This window comes from Pelophylax lessonae, assembly GCF_965119305.1.
Source record: "Pelophylax lessonae genome assembly, chromosome: 2".
Classification (NCBI taxonomy): Eukaryota; Metazoa; Chordata; class Amphibia; order Anura; family Ranidae; genus Pelophylax; species Pelophylax lessonae.
This window is the reverse complement of record NC_138769.1, coordinates 21,615,172-21,635,561: the sequence shown is the minus strand read 5'-3', so window position 1 is coordinate 21,635,561 and position 20,390 is coordinate 21,615,172. Positions and strand designations below refer to the sequence as shown.

General features: G+C 45.7%; 1 protein-coding gene across 1 annotated transcript in view; it reads left to right on the top strand.

Annotated features, from left to right (window-relative positions):
• Nucleotides 1–20,390, top strand: part of LOC309547925 (uncharacterized protein) — a gene marked incomplete at both ends in the record, with an annotated part of 104,317 nt that overhangs the window by 75,466 nt on the left and 8,461 nt on the right. Inside the window, 2 exons of the mRNA XM_082247923.1 lie at nt 9,949–10,072; nt 15,970–16,024. Of these exons, the coding sequence (XP_082104049.1) occupies nt 9,949–10,072; nt 15,970–16,024 (179 nt within the window). The remainder of the gene's footprint in view (nt 1–9,948; nt 10,073–15,969; nt 16,025–20,390) is intronic.

The window sequence follows — 20,390 nt, the reverse complement described above, 5'->3', positions numbered from 1 at the left end:
AATATTTTTTGTCACGCGGTATTTGCGCAGTGGTCTTTAAAACGCCATTTTTTTGGAAAAATTTTGAAAAATCACATTTCACTGCATTTAAAAAATACTAAACAGTAAAGTTAGCTAATTTTTTTGTATATTGTGAAAGATGATGTCACGCCGAGTAAATAGATACCCAACATGTTATGGTTTAAAATTGCGCACACCCGTGGGATGGCGACAAACTACGGTCAATAGAGATCTCAGTAGGCAACGCTTTAAAATGTTTTAACGGTAACCAGTTTAGAGTTAGAGTGTAGCTCTTTTTTTAAAAATTATTGCCCACGCTCTGGCGATCACGGCGATACCTCACATGTGTGGTTTGAACAGCGATTTCATTCGCGGCTCGACTTCCGTATACATTTTCTTTCTTGCGCGAGCAAACGGTGACGGGGCGGCTAAAAAAAATTTTTCCTATTTATTTTATTTACTTTAAAATTTTAACACAGGTTTTAAAAAAAAAGAAAATCTGATCACTTTTATTGCTGTCACAAGCAATGTAAACATCCCTTGTGACAGCAATATGTAGTGACAGGTACTCTTTATGGAGGGATCGAGGGTCTAAAAGACACCAAACCCCTCCACTGCACTTTCCTGTATGCAAAACGCCGAGAACTGCATTTTTGAATACATTCACTTTTTTAATTCTGCCGCCTTTAGCAGCCGAGTAACCCGGACGTGACGTCATGGACGCTGCCTCCGGGTTACGTCATCGGAGACCGGCTTAGATCGGGACTCCATCCAGCCAGGGGACGTGCCGGCTGGTTGCTCGGGTCTCCCGGTGGGACGGGAGACCCAGGCGGAGCCGCATCGGTCATTACCGCCGGAAAGCCAACCGCCGGCTCTAAACAACGGTACCGGGATGATTTCTCTAGCTAGAGGCATCATCCCGGTATAACCACGCAAAGTCAGCTGATGAATGGGTATGTCACTTTGTGGTAAGTGGCTAAGATTTACCCCCAGGCCATTTTTTGCAATACGGCACTGCGCTACTTTAACTGACAATTGCGCGGTCGTACGACGCTGTACCCAAATAAAACTAGTGTCCTTTTTTTCCCCACAAATAGAGCTTTCTTTTGGTGGCATTTGATCACCTCTATGGTTTTTATTTTTTTGTGCTATAAACAAAAAAAAAAAAAAAACATATTTTTTACTTTGTGCTGTGTTTCCATTTTTAAAACAAGTTCTTCCATCGCACTGGGACTGTGTGCGTTATTGCTGCCTCACCCCACTTTATGCCACTTACAAGAGGGTATTGATAAAAAGATAATACAGCAGGGGATTGAAGTTCCTTCCTAATAACACAGTAAATAAAATGTATTATTGTACTTGCTTTTCTTTGAGTCTATTGAGGAACACAGAAACTGATTCAATAACCATAGGTATATTGTACTTCATTTTCTTTTAATCCATTGAGGGAAACAGAAATTGATTTAATTGTGCCAACATCAGGTGAACTGGACTGGCAACAACATTTTAAGCCAGCTACCATAGTCTCTATAACCCCTACCAAATCCTGCATGCAATATGAGAATAATGATCAGAACACATGAAAGGGGAGCTATGTCCCTCAATGGACTCAAGGAATAGCAGGTCCAAAAATCAATTTTTCCGTCCTTCATTGAAGGACACAGAAAGTGATTTAGTAACTATAGAATGACTCTGGAATGTCTTTTGGGGGCGATAAAATATAATATGAATAATAATGAATGCAAGTTACATGCTGGGGGGGGGGGGACCTCTGGGAGAAATACGGATGGAAAAGGGTCTGGGGGTCCTAGATGATGACAGACTGATTGCAACAGCATGCAGAGCCAAGCTACAGCAAGCATGGCCAGCAGACTATTAGCGTGCATCAAAGAGGGATTTACTCCAGAGATAAAATTATAATTCTACCACTTTATAAAACTCTGGTCAGGCCACATCTGGAGTATGCTGTCCAGTTCTGGTCATCAGTCCTCAGAAGGGATGAGCTGGAGAGAGTCCAGAGAGAGGGAGACAAAGCCAATAGGAGGACTGAAGGACATCAGTTACATGGAACGACTACAAACATTAGGCTTATTCTCCCTGGAGAAGAGACGTTTAGGAGGGGATATACAGTATCTTACAAAAGTGAGTACACCCCTCACATTTTTGTAAATATTTTCTTATATCTTTTCATGTGACATTACTGAAGAAATGACACTTTGCTACAATGTAAAGTAGTGAGTGTACAGCTTGTATAACAGTGTACATTTGCTGTCCCCTCAAAATAACTCAACACACAGCCATTAATGTCTAAACTGCTGGCAACAAAAGTGAGCACGCCCCTAAGTGACAATGTCCAAATTGGTTCCCATTTATCCATTTTCTCTCCCTGGTGTCATGTGACTCGTTACAAGGTCTCAGGTGTGAATGGGGAGCAGGTGTGTTAAATTTGGTGTTATCGCTCTCACTCTCTCATACTGGTCACTGAAAGCTCAACATGGCACCTCATGGCAAAGAACTCTCTGAGGATCTGAAAAAAGAATTGCTGCTCTACATAAAGATGGCCTAGGCTATAAGAAGATTGCCAAGACCCTGAAACTGAGCTGCAGCACGGTGGCCAAGACCATACACCGGTTTAACAGGACAGGTTCCACTCAGAACAGGCCTCGCCATGGTCGACCAAAGAAATTGAGTGCACATGCTCATTGTCATATCCAGATGTTGTCTTTGTTAAATAGACGTATGAGTGCTGCCAGCATTGCTGCAGAGGTTGAAGGGTTGGGGGGTCAGCCTGTCAGTGCTCAGACCATACACCGTACACTGCATCAAATTGGTCTGCATGGCTCTCGTCCCAGAGGGAAGCCTCTTTTAAAGATGATGCACAAGAAAGCCCACAAACAGTTTGCTGAAGACAAGCAGACTAAGGACATGGATTACGAAAAAAATGGTGCTAACCAAAAAGACCTGCGCAAAGGATAATATTTGACACCAGGGACTTCTCATTCAATTAGTGAGATAAATTTTAAATGTATTTTTTAAAATTAATTATAAATTATAATAAGTTATAATAAATTAACTTCCGGGAATTGCTTCCACACTGCGAGCTGCAGTCTAAACGTAAAAACGTGAATAATTATTAACAAAGGTGATAACTGCGCTCAGCATAAAAGGTGCCATAGGTGCATTAATAAAAGTGCTATAGGTGCATCAATGCATTAAAGATTGTTCACAATCAATAAATATGCAAATACAATAGTGTATAAGTAAATAAATAAATATAGGCATTCATTAGGCTAGAAAGTCCTTAAAGTGCTCTGTGCAACTGTGCAAATCTAAATCTTCAGCAATCTTGGATTAGATGGGAACCTCCACCACAAACACCTCCACCCAGTGGTCAGATGATATACTCCTTACCAGAATGCGATGACCCCTTAATTACAGGGGGTCAAACCCGGCATATCACTCCACATTGGCTCAAGGTTATCCTCATCACTGTTATCGCTTCAAAGAATTTTGCCCGAATGCTTTAACAAGGTTCCGGATCTCCGGACATTAAGGTGCAAGAAAGATAAAGAAACTCCAATAGTGTAATACCGTTTGATACTGGATTTAATAAAAGATATATTGCACTTACATCATAGCGGTGTTAAAACGCCTGTAGTACAAAGTAAACAGCTGGTCTGGTGGATGGGACGCCGCTCTCGCTCCACGCCTCACCTCACCGGAACTCTACGGTCTCACGCTCCCGACGCACGTTTCGTCAGCCGCGCTGACGTCATCAGGGGGATCATCATCATCATGATCCCCCTGATGACGTCAGCGCGGCTGACGAAACGTGCGTCGGGAGCGTGAGACCGTAGAGTTCCGGTGAGGTGAGGCGTGGAGCGAGAGCGGCGTCCCATCCACCAGACCAGCTGTTTACTTTGTACTACAGGCGTTTTAACACCGCTATGATGTAAGTGCAATATATCTTTTATTAAATCCAGTATCAAACGGTATTACACTATTGGAGTTTCTTTATCTTTCTTGCACCTTAATGTCCGGAGATCCGGAACCTTGTTAAAGCATTCGGGCAAAATTCTTTGAAGCGATAACAGTGATGAGGATAACCTTGAGCCAATGTGGAGTGATATGCCGGGTTTGACCCCCTGTAATTAAGGGGTCATCGCATTCTGGTAAGGAGTATATCATCTGACCACTGGGTGGAGGTGTTTGTGGTGGAGGTTCCCATCTAATCCAAGATTGCTGAAGATTTAGATTTGCACAGTTGCACAGAGCACTTTAAGGACTTTCTAGCCTAATGAATGCCTATATTTATTTATTTACTTATACACTATTGTATTTGCATATTTATTGATTGTGAACAATCTGTAATGCATTGATGCACCTATAGCACTTTTATTAATGCACCTATGGCACCTTTTATGCTGAGCGCAGTTATCACCTTTGTTAATAAGGACATGGATTACTGGAACCATGTCCTGTGGTCTGATGAGATCAAGATAAACTTATTTGGTTCAGATGGTGTCAAGCGTGTGTGGCGGCAACCAGGTGAGGAGTACAAAGACAAGTGCGTCTTGCCTACAGTCAAGCATGGTGGTGGGAGTGTCATGGTCTGGGGCTGCATGAGTGCTGCCTGCACTGGGGAGCTACAGTTCATTGAGGGAACCATGAATGCCAACATGTACTGTGACATACTGAAGCAGAGCATGATCCCCTCCCTTCAGAGACTGGGCCACAGGGCAGTATTCCAATATGATAACGACCCCAAACACACCTCCAAGACGACCACTGCCCCGCTAAAGATGCTGAGGGTAAAGGTGATGGACTGGCCAAGCATGTCTCCAGACCTAAACCCTATTGAGCATCTGTGGAGCATCCTCAAACAGAAGGTGAAAGAGCGCAAGGTCTCTAACATCCACCAGCTCCGTGATGTCATCATGGAGGAGTGGAAGAATATCCTAGTGGCAACCTGTGAAGCTCTGGTGAACTCCATGCCCAAGAGGGTTAAGGCAGTGCTGGAAAATAATGGTGGCCACACAAAATAGTGACACTTTGGGCCCAATTTGGACATTTTCACTTAGGGGTGTACTCACTTTTGTTGTCAGCAGTTTAGACATTAATGGCTGTATGTTGAGTTATTTTGAGGGGACAGCAAATTTACACTGTTATACAAGCTGTACACTCACTACTTTACATTGTAGCAAAGTGTCATTTCTTCAGTGTTGTCACATGAAAAGATAGCATAAAATATTTACAAAAATGTGAGGGGTGTACTTACTTTTGTGAGATACTGTAATAGCTATATACAAATATCTTAATGGTGATTCCAGCTTTGGAAGGAAACTAATCAGTCTCAGGTCATTCAAGAAGACACGTGGCCTCATTCTCCCCCTCTTCTTTTTTCTACCCCGTTTCTGTTTTTTCTTTCTTGCTTTACCTGTTCTTGGTCTATTATTTTGTCTGTCTCCCCCCGTACTTATCATGAGGAATACTGTTTTCAGATTGTAACCTTGTATGCCATGTTGATTGTGGTATCCAGTTTCACCTTTATGCCTTAGGATATCCTATGGTTTGATATGGATCCATACCCCTTTTTGACAATGTTCCTCTGTTTATCTTATATTTGGTTTCATTGTACGCTTTCTGTTTTGTCTCTTTATGTTTCAAAAAACATATATTAAACAAAAAAAGAAGACACATGGCCACTTAGTGAAGTTGAAAGAGTTTAGCCTTTCAACTAAACTGTGTAAGGGTTTTTTTCACTGTTAGAGCGGTAAGGATGTGGAACTCCCTTCCACAATCAATGGTTTCAGCAATCTCCAAAAACTCTTAGATGGATATCTTATTGAACACAATATACAGGGATATGGGAAGTGGTAGAGACATAAATGCACGCGAACACCCAAACAGGTTGAACTGGATGGACTGGAGTCTTTATTCAACCTTACCAACTTTGTAACTATATATAAGCAGTCCATACAGGAAGGGTGGCAAGCCTACTAACAGACATCTGAGAAAGCGGTCTGATACTGAAAAGTTCAAGAGGTGATCAATGATCCAGTTTAGTGAGCCTTTCCTGAAAAGGGGAAATCCATATCCCACAAAGTATACAGTATGTCTGAGTAATTACTTGGCAGAAGCACTGGGGAAAATGGAAATGACGACCAAAGAATCCCACCATGGACCTTCTGAAACAACAGGGTATTGGATTCTCGAAAAAAAAAAAACCCTGTGGCCTTCATATAACTCAAATAGCCTGGACAACATCCAGACAAACAACTGGAGAACAACTTCTTTGTGATGCACAGGTACAGAACAAATAAATAGCAGCATATTGTCCTTTTTTGGGATAACAAAGCTGAGACTTCAGGTATCACTTCAAAACCACCTGGATCCTTTAAGAACCGAAGGGTTCCACACGGGACAATGCAGTCAGATCCTAAACTTCCCCAGCCAAAGTGATCATCACAGGAGAACGGACTTTGTGGGACAATGATAATAGCGACATTTCACAGATTTATTTGATAGGGGACTTCTGAAGTGCCTCAAGAACCAGGTTTCAACCCTACGACTTAAAAGGGGAATTGATTTAAGACATCATGTAGGTGATCCCTCAGCAGGGCCGGACTGGCCTACCGGGATACCAGGACATTTTTCAGTAGGCCAGCAAGTCCCCCTGCCCTGGGGCTGTCTGAACATCTGTGGCACCTGTAAAATAAATGGCTGCAGCCGGCCTGACATGTACACTGCACATGCGCTCCCACCGCTGCTCAGGAAAGCCTGTTCACGCTCGCCCATTCTCGGGCAGATGGCGCATGCACTGTGACGTGATGGCGCCAAGCAGCATCATTTTTAAATGTAAGGCGCCTCACCAATGGGTAAGTAAGACCCCCCCCCCCCCACAGCCCTGCATCTCCTCAGGAGATGCAGGGCTGTGAGATTCTCCTGTACCGTGCCCGATGCCCTGCATCTCTTGCCCCATGCCCACAGCCCTGCATCTCCTGCACCATACCCTCAGTCCTGCATCTCCTGTACCATGCCCGCAGCACTGCATCTCCTGCACCATGCCCACAGCACTGCATCTCCTGCACCATGCCCGCAGCCCTGCATCTCCTGCACCATGCTCGCAGCCCTGCATCTCCTGCACCATGCCCACAGCCCTGCATCTCCTGCACCATGTCCACAGCCCTGCATCTCCTGCACCATGCCCATAGCCCTGCATCTCCTGCACCATGCCCACAGCACTGCATCTCCTGCACCATGCCCGCAGCCCTGCATCTCCTGCACCATGCTCGCAGCCCTGCATGTCCTGCACCATGCCCACAGCCCTGCATCTCCTGCACCATGCCCGCAGCCCCTGCATCTCCTGCACCATGCCCGCAGCCTTTGCATCTCCTGCACCATGTTTGCAGCCCCAACATCCCCTGCACCATGTTCGCAGCCCCTGCATCTCCTGTACCATGCCCGCAGCTGCTGCATCTCCTGTACCATGCCCGCAGCCTCTGACATGTCCTGCTGTACCAAGTGAGTACTCAAGATCTGCCCAGGGGTCTGCCTAGGAGAGGGGACCACTCCAGAGAGGTCAAGGGGGATCCAGGAGCCAGCTAACTAGGAGTGTACAGCAAAGGGGATGCCAAGTAGTAAAGCCCTGAAGTTTGGGAAGGAAAGAGGGCGCTAGGAAGGGCCCTGAAGTGTTCAGTGATACAGTTTGCATTAAAGTCAGCTACCTCAAGAATGAGTGTTTTGGGGAGCTCAAAGGACTTCTCTAAAGTCAGAGGTGAAGTTCTAGTAGAGGGCCTAGTTGTGGCCAGCATCAGTCAGCGTTAACCAACATCAATCAGCATTAACCAGCGTCAGTCAGTGATAACTAGCGCCAGAGAAGCGTTAATCAGAGTCAAGCAGCATTTTTCTAGTGTCCCTGCCTAATTGTGCATAGTTCAGTTGCTGGGAGTATCCCACTTCTCCCTTCTCCCATCCAAGTTCTCATATAAACCCTAAAAAACAAAGAAACTGGACTGGTTTTAGTGTTCCATGAACCATGGTAACCAAGATATCCATATCTTTTCATTAAATATTTAATAAAACTGAATTATTAAATAAAATGGTAAACCAATCAACTTAGAGAGCTGTTAAGCCCCGTACACACGCACCGATTGTCGGCCGAACGATCAGCCGTCTTTTGTCCAGTGTTGTTGTGTTGGTTGAAATGTGCTCTAGACTGCACACGAATTATGTCGGCCAACAACAACCAACTTCAGAAGTGATGTTATGTGCTGGTTTACTTTTTGTGTGTTTTTTCTTCTCTGAGCATGCCCAGTCTTGCTCATCTGATTTTTGTCGGCCGAAATCTGTACTGACTGACGAACAATCGGCCGTTCTGGTGACGGCCAACAAAAATTTTATAGCATGCACACCAGATTTTGTTCGGCCGAAAAGTCGCAGTCGGTTGTCGGAATCATCATACTAACAAGCCGACAATCGGCCGATCGGACGTTGGCCGAAAATTTACGGCCAACAATCGGTGCGTGTATACGGGGCTTTGTTTTGACTGTGTTGATTGGGTGTGGAGGAATTTTGCAGATCACTTCTGATTGCACAAACAAATGTAGCCCTGCCCCCTTGAGGGTGGCTGGATTTCTCATTGTTTTGGGTCCCCTGGGTTACCGATAGCAACTGCATGCTGAATCTTAACACTTTACTTTCTGGCTCTGTCAATGAACAGTCTAGGGGTTGTTGTTTTATTTTATATGGGGATGGGAGAAGGGGTGAGTGGGATACTCCAACACTTGAACAATTCACAATGCTGAGGACTTCTACCTGAGAATGTGGCAAGGTCGCAGCTTCATCCTGCCACTAGATGAATCTGAAGTAATGGTCTTGAGCACTTATCTTCAGGGCACTCTCCTAGTACCCCCTTTCTATCCACCAGCTGACACCCGTTCTCTGACTACTCTACTCCAGAGTGGCCCCCTTCCTGGTCAGGCCCTTAGACACGATCCCCTGTACTCATGATACTGCTTTTCAGGTTCTCCAGTGTCTCAACTCCTCTTAGTCAGTTCTCCTGGACCTCTGGGTTCAGCTCCACATTTCTGGCTCACCAGGCTGACTACCTGTGACCATACTCTAACCACTGCAGAAGAGGAGGCAGCCGCCACCCTCCTTCCAGACTCTGCTCACCAGTCAAAGACCAGGAACACATGTGCTCCTGGCTTTTATACCACACCCCAGAATGCACCGAGACAGCAGACTGTGCCAATCACTGGGGCTGTATCAAAGCCTGTGTGCCCATTGGTCAGGATTCCTCCACTGTCCAATGTGCCTCCCCATTGGACCAGTGGGGACACTCCCCCAGACCACATGAATCACACACTGAGCACATTGAGCAGACTTAACTCACAGATCCCTCTCCCTGTTAAGCAGAGAGAAATACAGAATTTGCCTGCTGCTCCTCTGATAGGCAGACAGAGCTAAAAAAACTATACTTACTCTCTAGCACCTACCTAGGAGGGTGCTACACAAACATTTGTGTATGTGCCAGAGAACTGACCATAATACAGATTGATCAAACAATTGTTTATATTTATGGCTGATCTATGTATTTTTCATTGATATTTTCAGTAAATCTCAAAGCAAGGAGCAATACCAAGCATGATGCATCATCCCATAATTTATTTAAAGATAAATTGCTTGTATGCGTAACTTGTACCTAGATCAATCACAAATCACTATACGTATGGCCACCATTGGGTTAGGACAACATTTACCCATGAGGGAGGGACTTCTCTAGCATAGTAGGAGCCATGTATAATGATGTCATATGCCAGGCAATGGGGTGGTGGTTATTTTGGCCAAATAGGAGAATTACATGACTTCTCAGACAACAGTAATATGCAGTTGCTTTTCTTATCATCTGTATAATATATCTTCTTGTTTAATATTTTCTTTTAGAAAACAGTCCTTATGGTCAGGCGCACAGCACAGTGATTTATGCATCAAGCTCAGCAGCCGGAGCCATCGTTATAATAATTATCATCATAGGAATCATATATTGGAGGACACGTCCAAAGACTGAGTAAGTGGACTTCTACAGACAACATACAGTACTTAATATTTTGTGTCATTCAGTACCTTATTTAGATATTATGCTGTCATAGGTGCACTTAAATGATGGCATCCTTTTGTACGATCCCTACTGTGTCTCGTGATCAGTTGAGTAGCAAATACTAGTGAAGCACAGACCCCAAACGAGCTTTGTATTTTTTTCCCCCCAGGTTCTTTTCCCAATTGGGTGCATGGCAGCCAGGCACACAGCAGCTCCACTGCCTCTCAACACAATAACCAGGCAGCGAGTGTATTTTTGAAGTTTAATACTGGTTAAACTCAGTTGGGAGTAGGGTGACACTTGGGATGCTCCAAATTTAGTGCAAAGAGTAGCACAATCTCTGGTAATAACTAGACACTTCAGAGTGGGCCAGCAATTCGGGAACAGTCACTCAAAGGGTTAACAGCAACAGTCACTAGGATCTCTCTCTCTTTCCGGCCTTTACTCACTTGTTCCTGTGTATTTGGATGCCTCCTTCCAATACCAGCCAAGCCCCTCTACTGTGAGCCTCTAGGCCAGATCCTCAATGGACTCTCTCCAAATTGATTTCAGCAACTTTAGGTATAGGCTTCCCAGCTCTCCCTGAGCTTAGGCCTTGATGATCTTTTTGAGAAAAGCATTTCCCCATCTCTTCCAGAGCTGGGACCTCGGTGAAACTGTTTCAGTCTTCAGCTAATCTGCCCATAAGGGCAGGAGCCCTTCAGACTGAGCCTTATCCTCCACAACAAGAACCCTGCTATTCCAGGCCCCAGCCTATTTATACACCCTCTCAGCCCCCTACTGGTAATTATTTACCTAGGGATTGGCTGAGGCTGTATGACTATTCATGCTCAGGGTCTGCATCCTCTAGCCCATTACATTGTAGAAATCAGTAGAAGGCAGGGGGAAGTAGGGGAGCCTGCAACCAGCGGGATCCAGAAAAGCCAAAAATAATCAAGTCACCAGTCTTCGCATTTAAATGAAACTCTTGCAACAGTAGAGGATAATAAGCACCTGAATTTTTTCCATCTTTTTTTTATTTTTTATAAAGCTTTATTTTTTTTTTTTTTTTGTTTTCAACTGTGTCATTTTACTAGAAATCTGATCACATCCTAAAAGTGTCAATTTCTCTCTGTACCAAGCCCTGCTCCGGTCATCTTCCTCTGCTCTTGCTCATTCTCCTGCCTTTCCACTTGCTTCTGCTCATACTCCCGCCCCTACTCCTGTCCCTTTCTCCCTACCTCTGCCCATACTCCTGCCCTCCCCTCTGCTTCTGATCATCCTCCCACCCCCTCTCCCTACTTCTGCTTATACTCCAGCCCCTGCTCCTTACTTCTGCTCATACTCCTGCCCCCCTTAGCTCCTGCTTATATTCCTGCCTCCTCTCCCTACTTCGGCTTCTGCTCATACTCCCTCTCCCCCACTTGGTACTTGGTTCTGCTCATAATCCTGCCTGTCCACCTGCTTCTGCTTCTATTCCTGCCCCCTTTTCCTCCTGCACTTACTCCTGCCCACTCTCATTGCTCATGCTCATACTCATACTCCTTCACCTGCTTCTGCTCATACTCCTACCCCTCTCCCTACTTCTGCTCATACTCCTGCTCCCTCTCCCTAATTCTGCTCATACTCTTGGTCCTTCTATCTAATTCTGCTCATACTGCTGCAACCTCTCCCTTATTCGGCTCATACTGCTGCCCCCTCTCCCTTATTCTGCTCATACTCTTGCTCCCTCTACCTAATTCTGCTCATACTGCTGACTCCTCTCCCTAATTCTGCTCATACTTCTGCCCCCTCTCTCTAATTATGCACATACTCCTGCCCCCTCTCCCTACTTCTTCTCATACTCCTGCCCCCTCTCCCTACTTCTGCTTATGCTCCCCTCTCCAATTGCTCCTGTTCATACTTCCTCCCCCCAATTGGTTCAGCTCATACTCCTGCCTGTCCACCTGCTTCTGCTCATGCTCCTGTCCCCCTTTTCCTCCTACCCATACTCCTGTCCCCTCCCATTGCTCATGCTCTTACTCTGGTTCCTTCACCTGCTTCTGCTCATACTCCTACCCCTTTCCCTACTTCAACTCATACTCCTACCCCCGCTCCCTAATTCTGCACATACTCCTGCCTCTTCTCCCTACTTCTTCCCATACTCCTGCCCCCTCTCCCTAATTCGGCTCATGCTCCTGCCCCCTCTCCCAAATTCTGCTTATACCCCTGCCTTGTCATCTCCCTAATTCTGCTCAAACTCCTCCCCCCTCTTCCTAATTCTGCTCATACTCTTACCCCCCTCTCCCTTCTTCTGCTCATACTCCTGCTCCCTCTCCCTAATTCTGCTCATACTCTTACCCCCCTCTCCCTTCTTCTGCTCATACTCCTGCTCCCTCTCTCTAATTCTGCTCATACTCCTGCCCCTTCTTCCTATTTCTGCTCATACTCCTGCCCCCTTTCCCTAATTCTGCTCATACTCCTGCCCCCTCTCCCTAATTCTGCTCATATTCTTGCTCCCTCTGCGTAATTCTGCTCATACTCTTGCTCCCTCTGTGTAATTCTGCTCATACTCCTGCCCCCTCTCCCTAATTCTCCTCATACTCCGCCCCCTTCTCCCTAATTCTGCTCAAACTCCTGCCCCCTCTCCCTACTTCTGCTCACACTCCTGCCCCTCTTCCTACTTCTGCTCATACTCATGCTCCCTCTCCCTAATTCTGCTCATACTCTTGCTCCCTCTCCCTAATTCTGCTCATACACCTACCCCCTTTCCCTACTTATACTCCTACTCCTACAACCTCTCCCTAATTCTGCTCATACTCCTGCCCCCTCTCCCCAATTCTGCTCAAACTCATCCCCCTCTTCCTAATTCTGCTGATACTCCTGCCCCCTCTCCCTAATTCTACTTACACTCCAGCCCCCTCTCCCTAATTCTGCTCAAACTCCTCCCCCTCTTCCTAATTCTTCTGATACTCCTGCTCCCTCTCCCTAATTCTGCTCATACTCCTGCCCTTTTCCCTAATTCTGCTTACACGCCTGCCCCCTCTCCCTAATTCTGCTCAAACTCCTCTCCCCCTCTCCCTAATTCTGCTTACACTCCTGCCCCCTCACCCTAATTCTGCTTAAACTCCTCCCCCCTCTCCCTAATTCTGCTCATACTCCTGCCCCCTCTCCCTATTTTTGCTTATGCTCCCCTTTCCAATTGCTCCTGCTCATACTCCCTCTCCCCCTTTTTCCCCCTGCCCATACTCCTGCCCCCTCCCATTGCTCATGGTCATACTCCTGCTCCTTCGCCTGCTTCTGCTCATACTCCTACCCCCTTACCCTACTTCTACTCATACTACTGCCCCCTCTCCCTAATCCGACTCATACTTCTGCCCCCTCTTCCTAATTCAATTTATATTCATGCCCCCTCTCCCTAATTCTGCTTATATTCCTGCCCCCTCTCCCTAATTTTGCTTATATTCCTGCCCCTCTGCTTAATTCTGCTGATATTCCTGCCCCTCTTCCTAATTCTTCTCAAACTCCTGCCTCCTCTCCCTACTTATGCTCATACTCCTGCCCCCTCTCCCTGATTCTTCTCATACACCTGCCCCCTCTCCCTACTTATGCTCATACTCCTGCCCCCTCTCCCTACTTATGCTCATACTCCTGCCCCCTCTCCCTGATTCTTCTCATACTCCTACCCCCTTACCCTACTTCTACTCATACTACTGCCCCCTCTCCCTAATCCGACTCATACTCCTGCCCCCTCTTCCTAATTCCATTTATATTCGTGCCCCCTCTCCCTAATTCTGCTTATATTCCTGCCCCCTCTCCCTAATTTTGCTTATATTCCTGCCCCTCTACTTAATTCTGCTGACATTCCTGCCCCTCTTCCTAATTCTTCTCAAACTCCTGCCCCCTCTCCCTACTTATGCTCATACTCCTGCCCCCTCTCCCTGATTCTTCTCATACTCCTGCCCCCTCTCCCTACTTCTGCTCATACTCCTGCCCCCTCTCTCTATTCTGCTCATACGCCTGCCCCCTCTCCCTAATTCTGCTCTTACTCCTGCCCCCTCCCCCTACTTCTGCTTATGCTCCCTTCTCCACTTTCTTCTGCTCATAATCCTTCTCCCCCACTTGGTTCCGCTCATACTCCTGCCCCTTCTCCCTAATTCTGCTCTTACTCCTGCCCCCTCCTACTTCTTCTTATGCTACCCTCTCCACTTGCTCCTGCTCATACTCCCTCTCCCCCACTTGGTTCTGCTCATATTCCTGCCTGTCCACCTGCTTCTGCTCATACTTCTGTCTCCTTTTCCTCCTGCCCATACTCCTGCCCCCTCCGATTGCTCTTGCTCATACTCCTGCTCCTTCACCTGCTTCTGCTCATACTCATACCCTCTTTCCCTACTTATGCTCCTACGCCTGCCCCCTTCTGCTAATTCTGCTCATACTCCTGCTCCCTCTCCTTAATTCTGCTCATACTCCTGCCCCCTCTCCCTATTTCTGCCCTATATAATTGCTCTTTCTCATACTCCCTCTCCCCCACTTGGTTCTGCTCATACTCCTGCCTGTCCACCTGCTTCTGTTCATAATCCTGTGCCCCTTTTTCCTCTTGCCCATAGTTCTGCCCCCTCCCATTGCTCATGCTTATACTCCTGCTCCTTCACCTGCTTCTGCTCATACTCCTACCCCTTTCTCTACTTCTACTCATACTCCTGCCGCTCTCCCTAATTCTGTTTATACTCCTGCCCCCGCTTCCTAATTCTGCTCATATTCCTGCCCCTCTCCCTAATTCTTCTCAAACATCTTCCCCCTCCCTACTTCTTCTCATACTCCTGCCCCCTCTCCCTAATTCTGCTCATACTCCTACCTCCTCTCCCTAATTCTGCTCATACTCCTGCCCCTTCCCCCTACTTTTCTTATACTCCTGCCCCCTCTTCCTGATACTTCTCATACTCCTGCTCCTCTCCCTGATACTTCTCATACTCCTGCCCAATCTTCCTAAATCTTCTCATACTCCTGCCCCCTCTCCCTACTTCCGCTCATACTCCTGCCCCATCTCCCTAATTCTGCTCTTACTCCTGCCCCCTCTCCCTAATTCTGCTCTTACTCCTGCTCCCTCCCCCTACTTCTGCTTATGCTTCCCTCTCCACTTGCTCCTGCTCATACTCCCTCTCCCCCACTTGGTTCTGCTCATACTCCTGCCTGTCCACCTGCTTCTGCCCATACTCCTGCCTCCCCTTTTCCTCCTGCCCACACTACAGCCCCCTCCCATTGCTCATGCACATACTCCTGCTCCTTCACCTGCTTCTGCTCATACTCCTACCCCCTTTTCCTACTTCTGCTCATACTCCAACCCCCTTTCACTACTTCTGCTCATACTCCTACCCCCTATCCCTAATTTTGCTCATACTCCTGCCCCCTTCTCCCTACTTCCTCTCGTACTCCTGCTCCCTTTCCCTAATTCTGATTATGCTGCTGCCCTCTCTCCCTAATTCTGCTCAAACTCTTGCTTCCTCTTCTTACTTCTGCTTATGCTCCTGCTCCCTTCCATTACTTCTGCTCATACTCCTGCTCCTGCCCCCTTTCCCCACTGCTGTTTAGGCAAACAGCAGAAGCCTGATCAGGCAATTAGTAGCAAATGTTAGAATTCTGGCAAAATCTGTATTTTATTATCTTTGCACCCATAAAGTAATAATAAAGACATGTCAGCTGGAGCAGAGTGGTTAATTCACATAAAAAAAAAAAAAAAAAAAAAAAAAAAAAACATTGTAAAATGTGCAGAATGGAGGAGGGGTGACTTTTAGCATTATCCAGTGATTTACTGCCATTTGAAGGTTGTAGAAAAGTTAAAAAAAGACAAATCTCTGATTTTGTGCATTAATTGAAGCTGACCTTTCTCACATCTCTTATTATGCGTTTAGAAAACCACCAGATAAAATCCAACAAACCAGCACGGAGATCCAGCAGAGAGAAGAGGTGAGACTTCATTGCTCGATAATATAGTTGAGATGACTGACCTCTATGTCTGTACATGTCAATAAGAGGCCTGTGGTTGGTTGGGGTTGCAGTTGTTACTTCCATGCTGTCAGCTGATCACACGCTCAGGACTTTAGTTAATGTGTATTAAACCAAAAATGTAATTTATTGCAACTTACCAGTCCTTTAGATGTGGTATATTACATTATTGTTTTTGGGTTTGGATATTCTTTAATTTTCCCTAATTTATTAATTGGTCCTAATTGTGTAGGAAGTTACCTAGTTGATTCAACACATTTCCTCCCACCTTTTGGTTATCACACTGACCTGGGTGTTTTTTTTAGACTTGCAATTTGTGTCGGTCCAGATAAAAATTCAGACAAATTCTTGGTTATTCGGATGTATCCGAATCTCCAAATGAAATAGTAATGAATTTAGTTGAAACTAGTTTAATTTCATTTTGTTTATTAATTTTCTAATGAATTCCAAATTTTCGGAACGATTTGAATTCAGATCGGTTGAAAAATGATTGACCGATTTAAATACTGTGTGAAGAATAGCTGGTTGTTAACCACTTCTGGACCGGAAGATTTTCCCCCTTAATGACCAGGCCATATTTTGCGATTCGGCACTGCAATATTTTAACAGACAATTGCGCAGTCGTGCGACGCTGTACCTAAAAAAAAAATGTATGTCCTTTTTTTCCCACAAACAGAGCTTTCTTATGGTGGTATTTTATAACCTGTGCGATTTTTATTTTTTGCACTATAAACAAAAAAAGAGCGACAATTCTGGAAAAAAAAGAAAAAAAAAACAATATTTTTCCCATTCTGATATATAACAGTCCCAAAAAAAAAAATAATTTTTTTTTTTTAACATTTTAGGCCAATTTGTTTTCTGCTACATATTTTTGGTAAAAAAAAATCACAATAGGCTTATTTTGATTGGTTTGCGCAAAAGTTAGTGTGTCTACTAACTATGGGAAAGATTTATGTCATTTTTATTGTTTTTTTTTTTTTTTTTTACTAGTAATGGCGGCAATCTGAGATTTTTTGCGGGACTGCAACATTGCGGCGGACAGATCAGACCCCGGCAGACAGATCAGACCCCCAACTGACATTTTTGACACTTTTGGGGGGACCAGTGACATTATTACAGTAATCAGTACTAAAAATATGCACTGTTACTGTAATAATGACACTGGCAGGGAAGGGGTTAACACTGTGGGTAATCAAGGGGTTAAATGTGTACCTAGGGGCATGTTTCTAACTGTGGGGAGCGTGGCTTGTGGAATGACTATAGAGACCTGTGATCCTATATAGAAGGATCACCGGGCCTCTATGAACATTCCAGGGAGAAAAACGGTCGGCTGTGTTCACAATCGTTCTTCTCTCTTAGCGGGAAACGATCGCGGATGTCAGGCTTCCCTGCTGACGAGCGGGGGCGAAAGCCTCCTAGCTGCCTCCAAGCGACTGACGTAGCCCTTACGTCAGTTTGCCGGGGAGAGCCACACTGCCGCAGTATATATGCAGTAAGCGGTCAGCAAACAGTTAAGGACCGGGAAACCAGCCTCCATGTTCTTAACAACAGATGACTCATCAGCTGTCAGCGGGCTTCCCTACTGAGAGCTGAAATGTAAACAAAATAATTCTGGTATTCGAAAATTCTGAAAAAAAAAAAAACAGTGTGTGGGGTCCCTCCCACCAACCTATACCAGCCCCTTATTCGAGCATGCAGCCCGACAGGCCAGGAAAGGTGAAGGCCAGGTATGGATTGGGGGGGGGGACCCCCACATTGTTTTTTTGCCGGAATTCTTTTGTTTACATTTCAGCTGCCAGTGGGGAAGCCCGCTGACAGCTGATAAATCATCGGTTGTTAAGGACGGGACAGCCAGCTTCCCGGCCTGCTCCTTAACAAGCAGCTATTCTTCAAACAGAATTCGAATTGGGCAATCATTTTACGACAGATCCAAATTGGAACCATTCTGAAAATTTGGAATTCGCTAGAGAATATTAAACAAAACTAAATTTAAGTAAACAAATTGAAACTAAACGAATTCCAAAACAAATCAACAAAACTAAATTAGTAACATAATGAATCTATCTGAAACGAATGGAACACATATTTCTGTTCTGCACACGTCTAGTGTTTTTAAAGTTAAATGTTCCATTTCTCAGGAAATGCTGCTGCCTGTGTTCACTTTAAAGCTAAATCAAACAGAGAAGCTTTTCTTGATGCTGACAGTATATTTTAATGATTTCACTTTGTAGACAGGTGCAGTCTGTACTTCCCACTGCAGGTGGCGCTCAACCATAGCGGCAATGCAGAAAGGGAAAGAAGTTGTGAGAAACTTGGTTTCTATACCACTTCCTGCAGTCACGGGAAAACAGCTGGTTCCTCATGTGACTCCAGTGGCCATCTTGGGTTAGGCAGAGTCTATTTAGGATTCTGACTCCTGGGTTTGGTGCACTGTATGCTAGTAGCTAGTGTAAGGACAGGATTCCCGACTGGCTGGGACAGTACTTAGAGGTAGGGAAAGGTTCCAGAAGAGTAGGGGCAATGCAGGGACTACATCTACCTATCTTCAGGAGTCGCCAGACCACTATCTCAATTCATAAGTAGGTCCAGACAGGTGTGCCTATCTGCAGAGTTGCGTTTGTACTTTTTCTACAATATAACTTCATTGCCTGACTTGGACTCTGTGTGTTTACTACCCAGCACACCGAGCTGCACCTTGCTCACAACTTAATGAAAAGCCTGAATTGCTATCATTATTCCAACTCATCTCAAAGGTGTTCAGTAGAGTTGAGGTCAGGGGTCTATGAAGGACAGTAATGTTACACCACCCCAAACTCCTCAAACCATGTCTTTATGAATGGTGTTCAGTAGGGTTGAGGTCAGGGCTCTATGAAGGACAGTAATATTACTCATCAAACATCCGAGTTCCTCTGCACCCAATTGGTCAAACCAGGGCTTTTTTTCTCAGAGAATAGGTGCAGGAACTCCTCCCTTGTTAGTCACCGCTTAACTCCGTCCCCTACCCACCCCCGAGCACCATTCCTTGGTTTCACCTCCTACCCACCTCCCAGTACCACCCCTTTTAGAGAATTAACGATAACAAGAAAGGCAATATAATAGATCTAGACACAATGGACACCCCGGCGACAATAGATCCACCCCTGCAACAATGGACTTCCAACATCCAGCATCAATAGACTCTCCAGCAGCCAGCAGCATTAGGCCCATCCCTCAACAGTAGATCCCTCCCAGCAATGATTGATTCCCTGCAACATGATACCCCACCAGCAACAACAGACTTCCCCAGCAACAATAGACCCTCTGCACAAATAGATCCCCTCCAGCGGCAAATAGATCCCCTTCAACAACAAATAGATCCCCTCCAGCAACACTAGATTCCTCAGTAGCCAGCATCAATAGACCCTCCAGCAGCCAGCAACAAAGACCCCTCCCTCAAGAATAAATCCCTCCCAGCAACAACTGACCCACCAGCAGCAAAAGACCCACCCCAGCAACAATAAATTCCCCATGAGCAACAGAAGACCACCCCAGCAACAATAGACCCCCATCCTCTGCAGCAATAGATTCCCTATTAGCCAGCATCAATAGACCCTCCAGCACACCCCAGCACCCCTTGCCATTACATACATTCAGTTCTGAAGGTGCCGGAACTGCGTTCCCCTGCGTTCCCGCTGAAAAAAAGCCCTGGGTCAAACCATGTCTTTATAAATGGTGCCTAGAAGGGTTGAGGTTGGTCTTTGTGCTGAACATCCAAGTTCCTTCACAATTAAGTGCTCAAACCATGTCTTTATGAATGGTGCTCAGTAGGGTTGAGGTCAGGTCTCTGCAGAACACCTGGGTTCCTCCACACCCAACTGGTCAAAACATGTCTTTATGAATGGTTTTCAGTAGGAGTAAGGTCAGGGCTCTGTGCAGGACACCTGAGTTCCTCCACACCCAACTGGTCAAACCATGTCTTTATGAATGGTTTTCAGTAGGAGTAAGGTCAGGGCTCTGTGCAGGACACCCGAGTTCCTCCACACCCAACTGGTCAAACCATGTCTTTATGAATGGTGCTCAGTAGGAGTAAGGTCAGGGCTCTGTGCAGGACACCTGAGTTCCTCCACACCCAACTGGTCAAACCATGCTTTTACGGAACTGGCCTTGTACACAGGGCATAGTCATGCTGGAAGAGAAAAGCATCTTCCCCAAACTGTTACTATAAGGTTGGAAGGTTACAAGTGTCCATAATGTCTTTGTATGCTGTAGTACCCTTTACTGGAAACACCAGACACTAGAGCTGCACGATTAATCGTAACAGAATCGAGATCGCGATTCACTCCCCCTG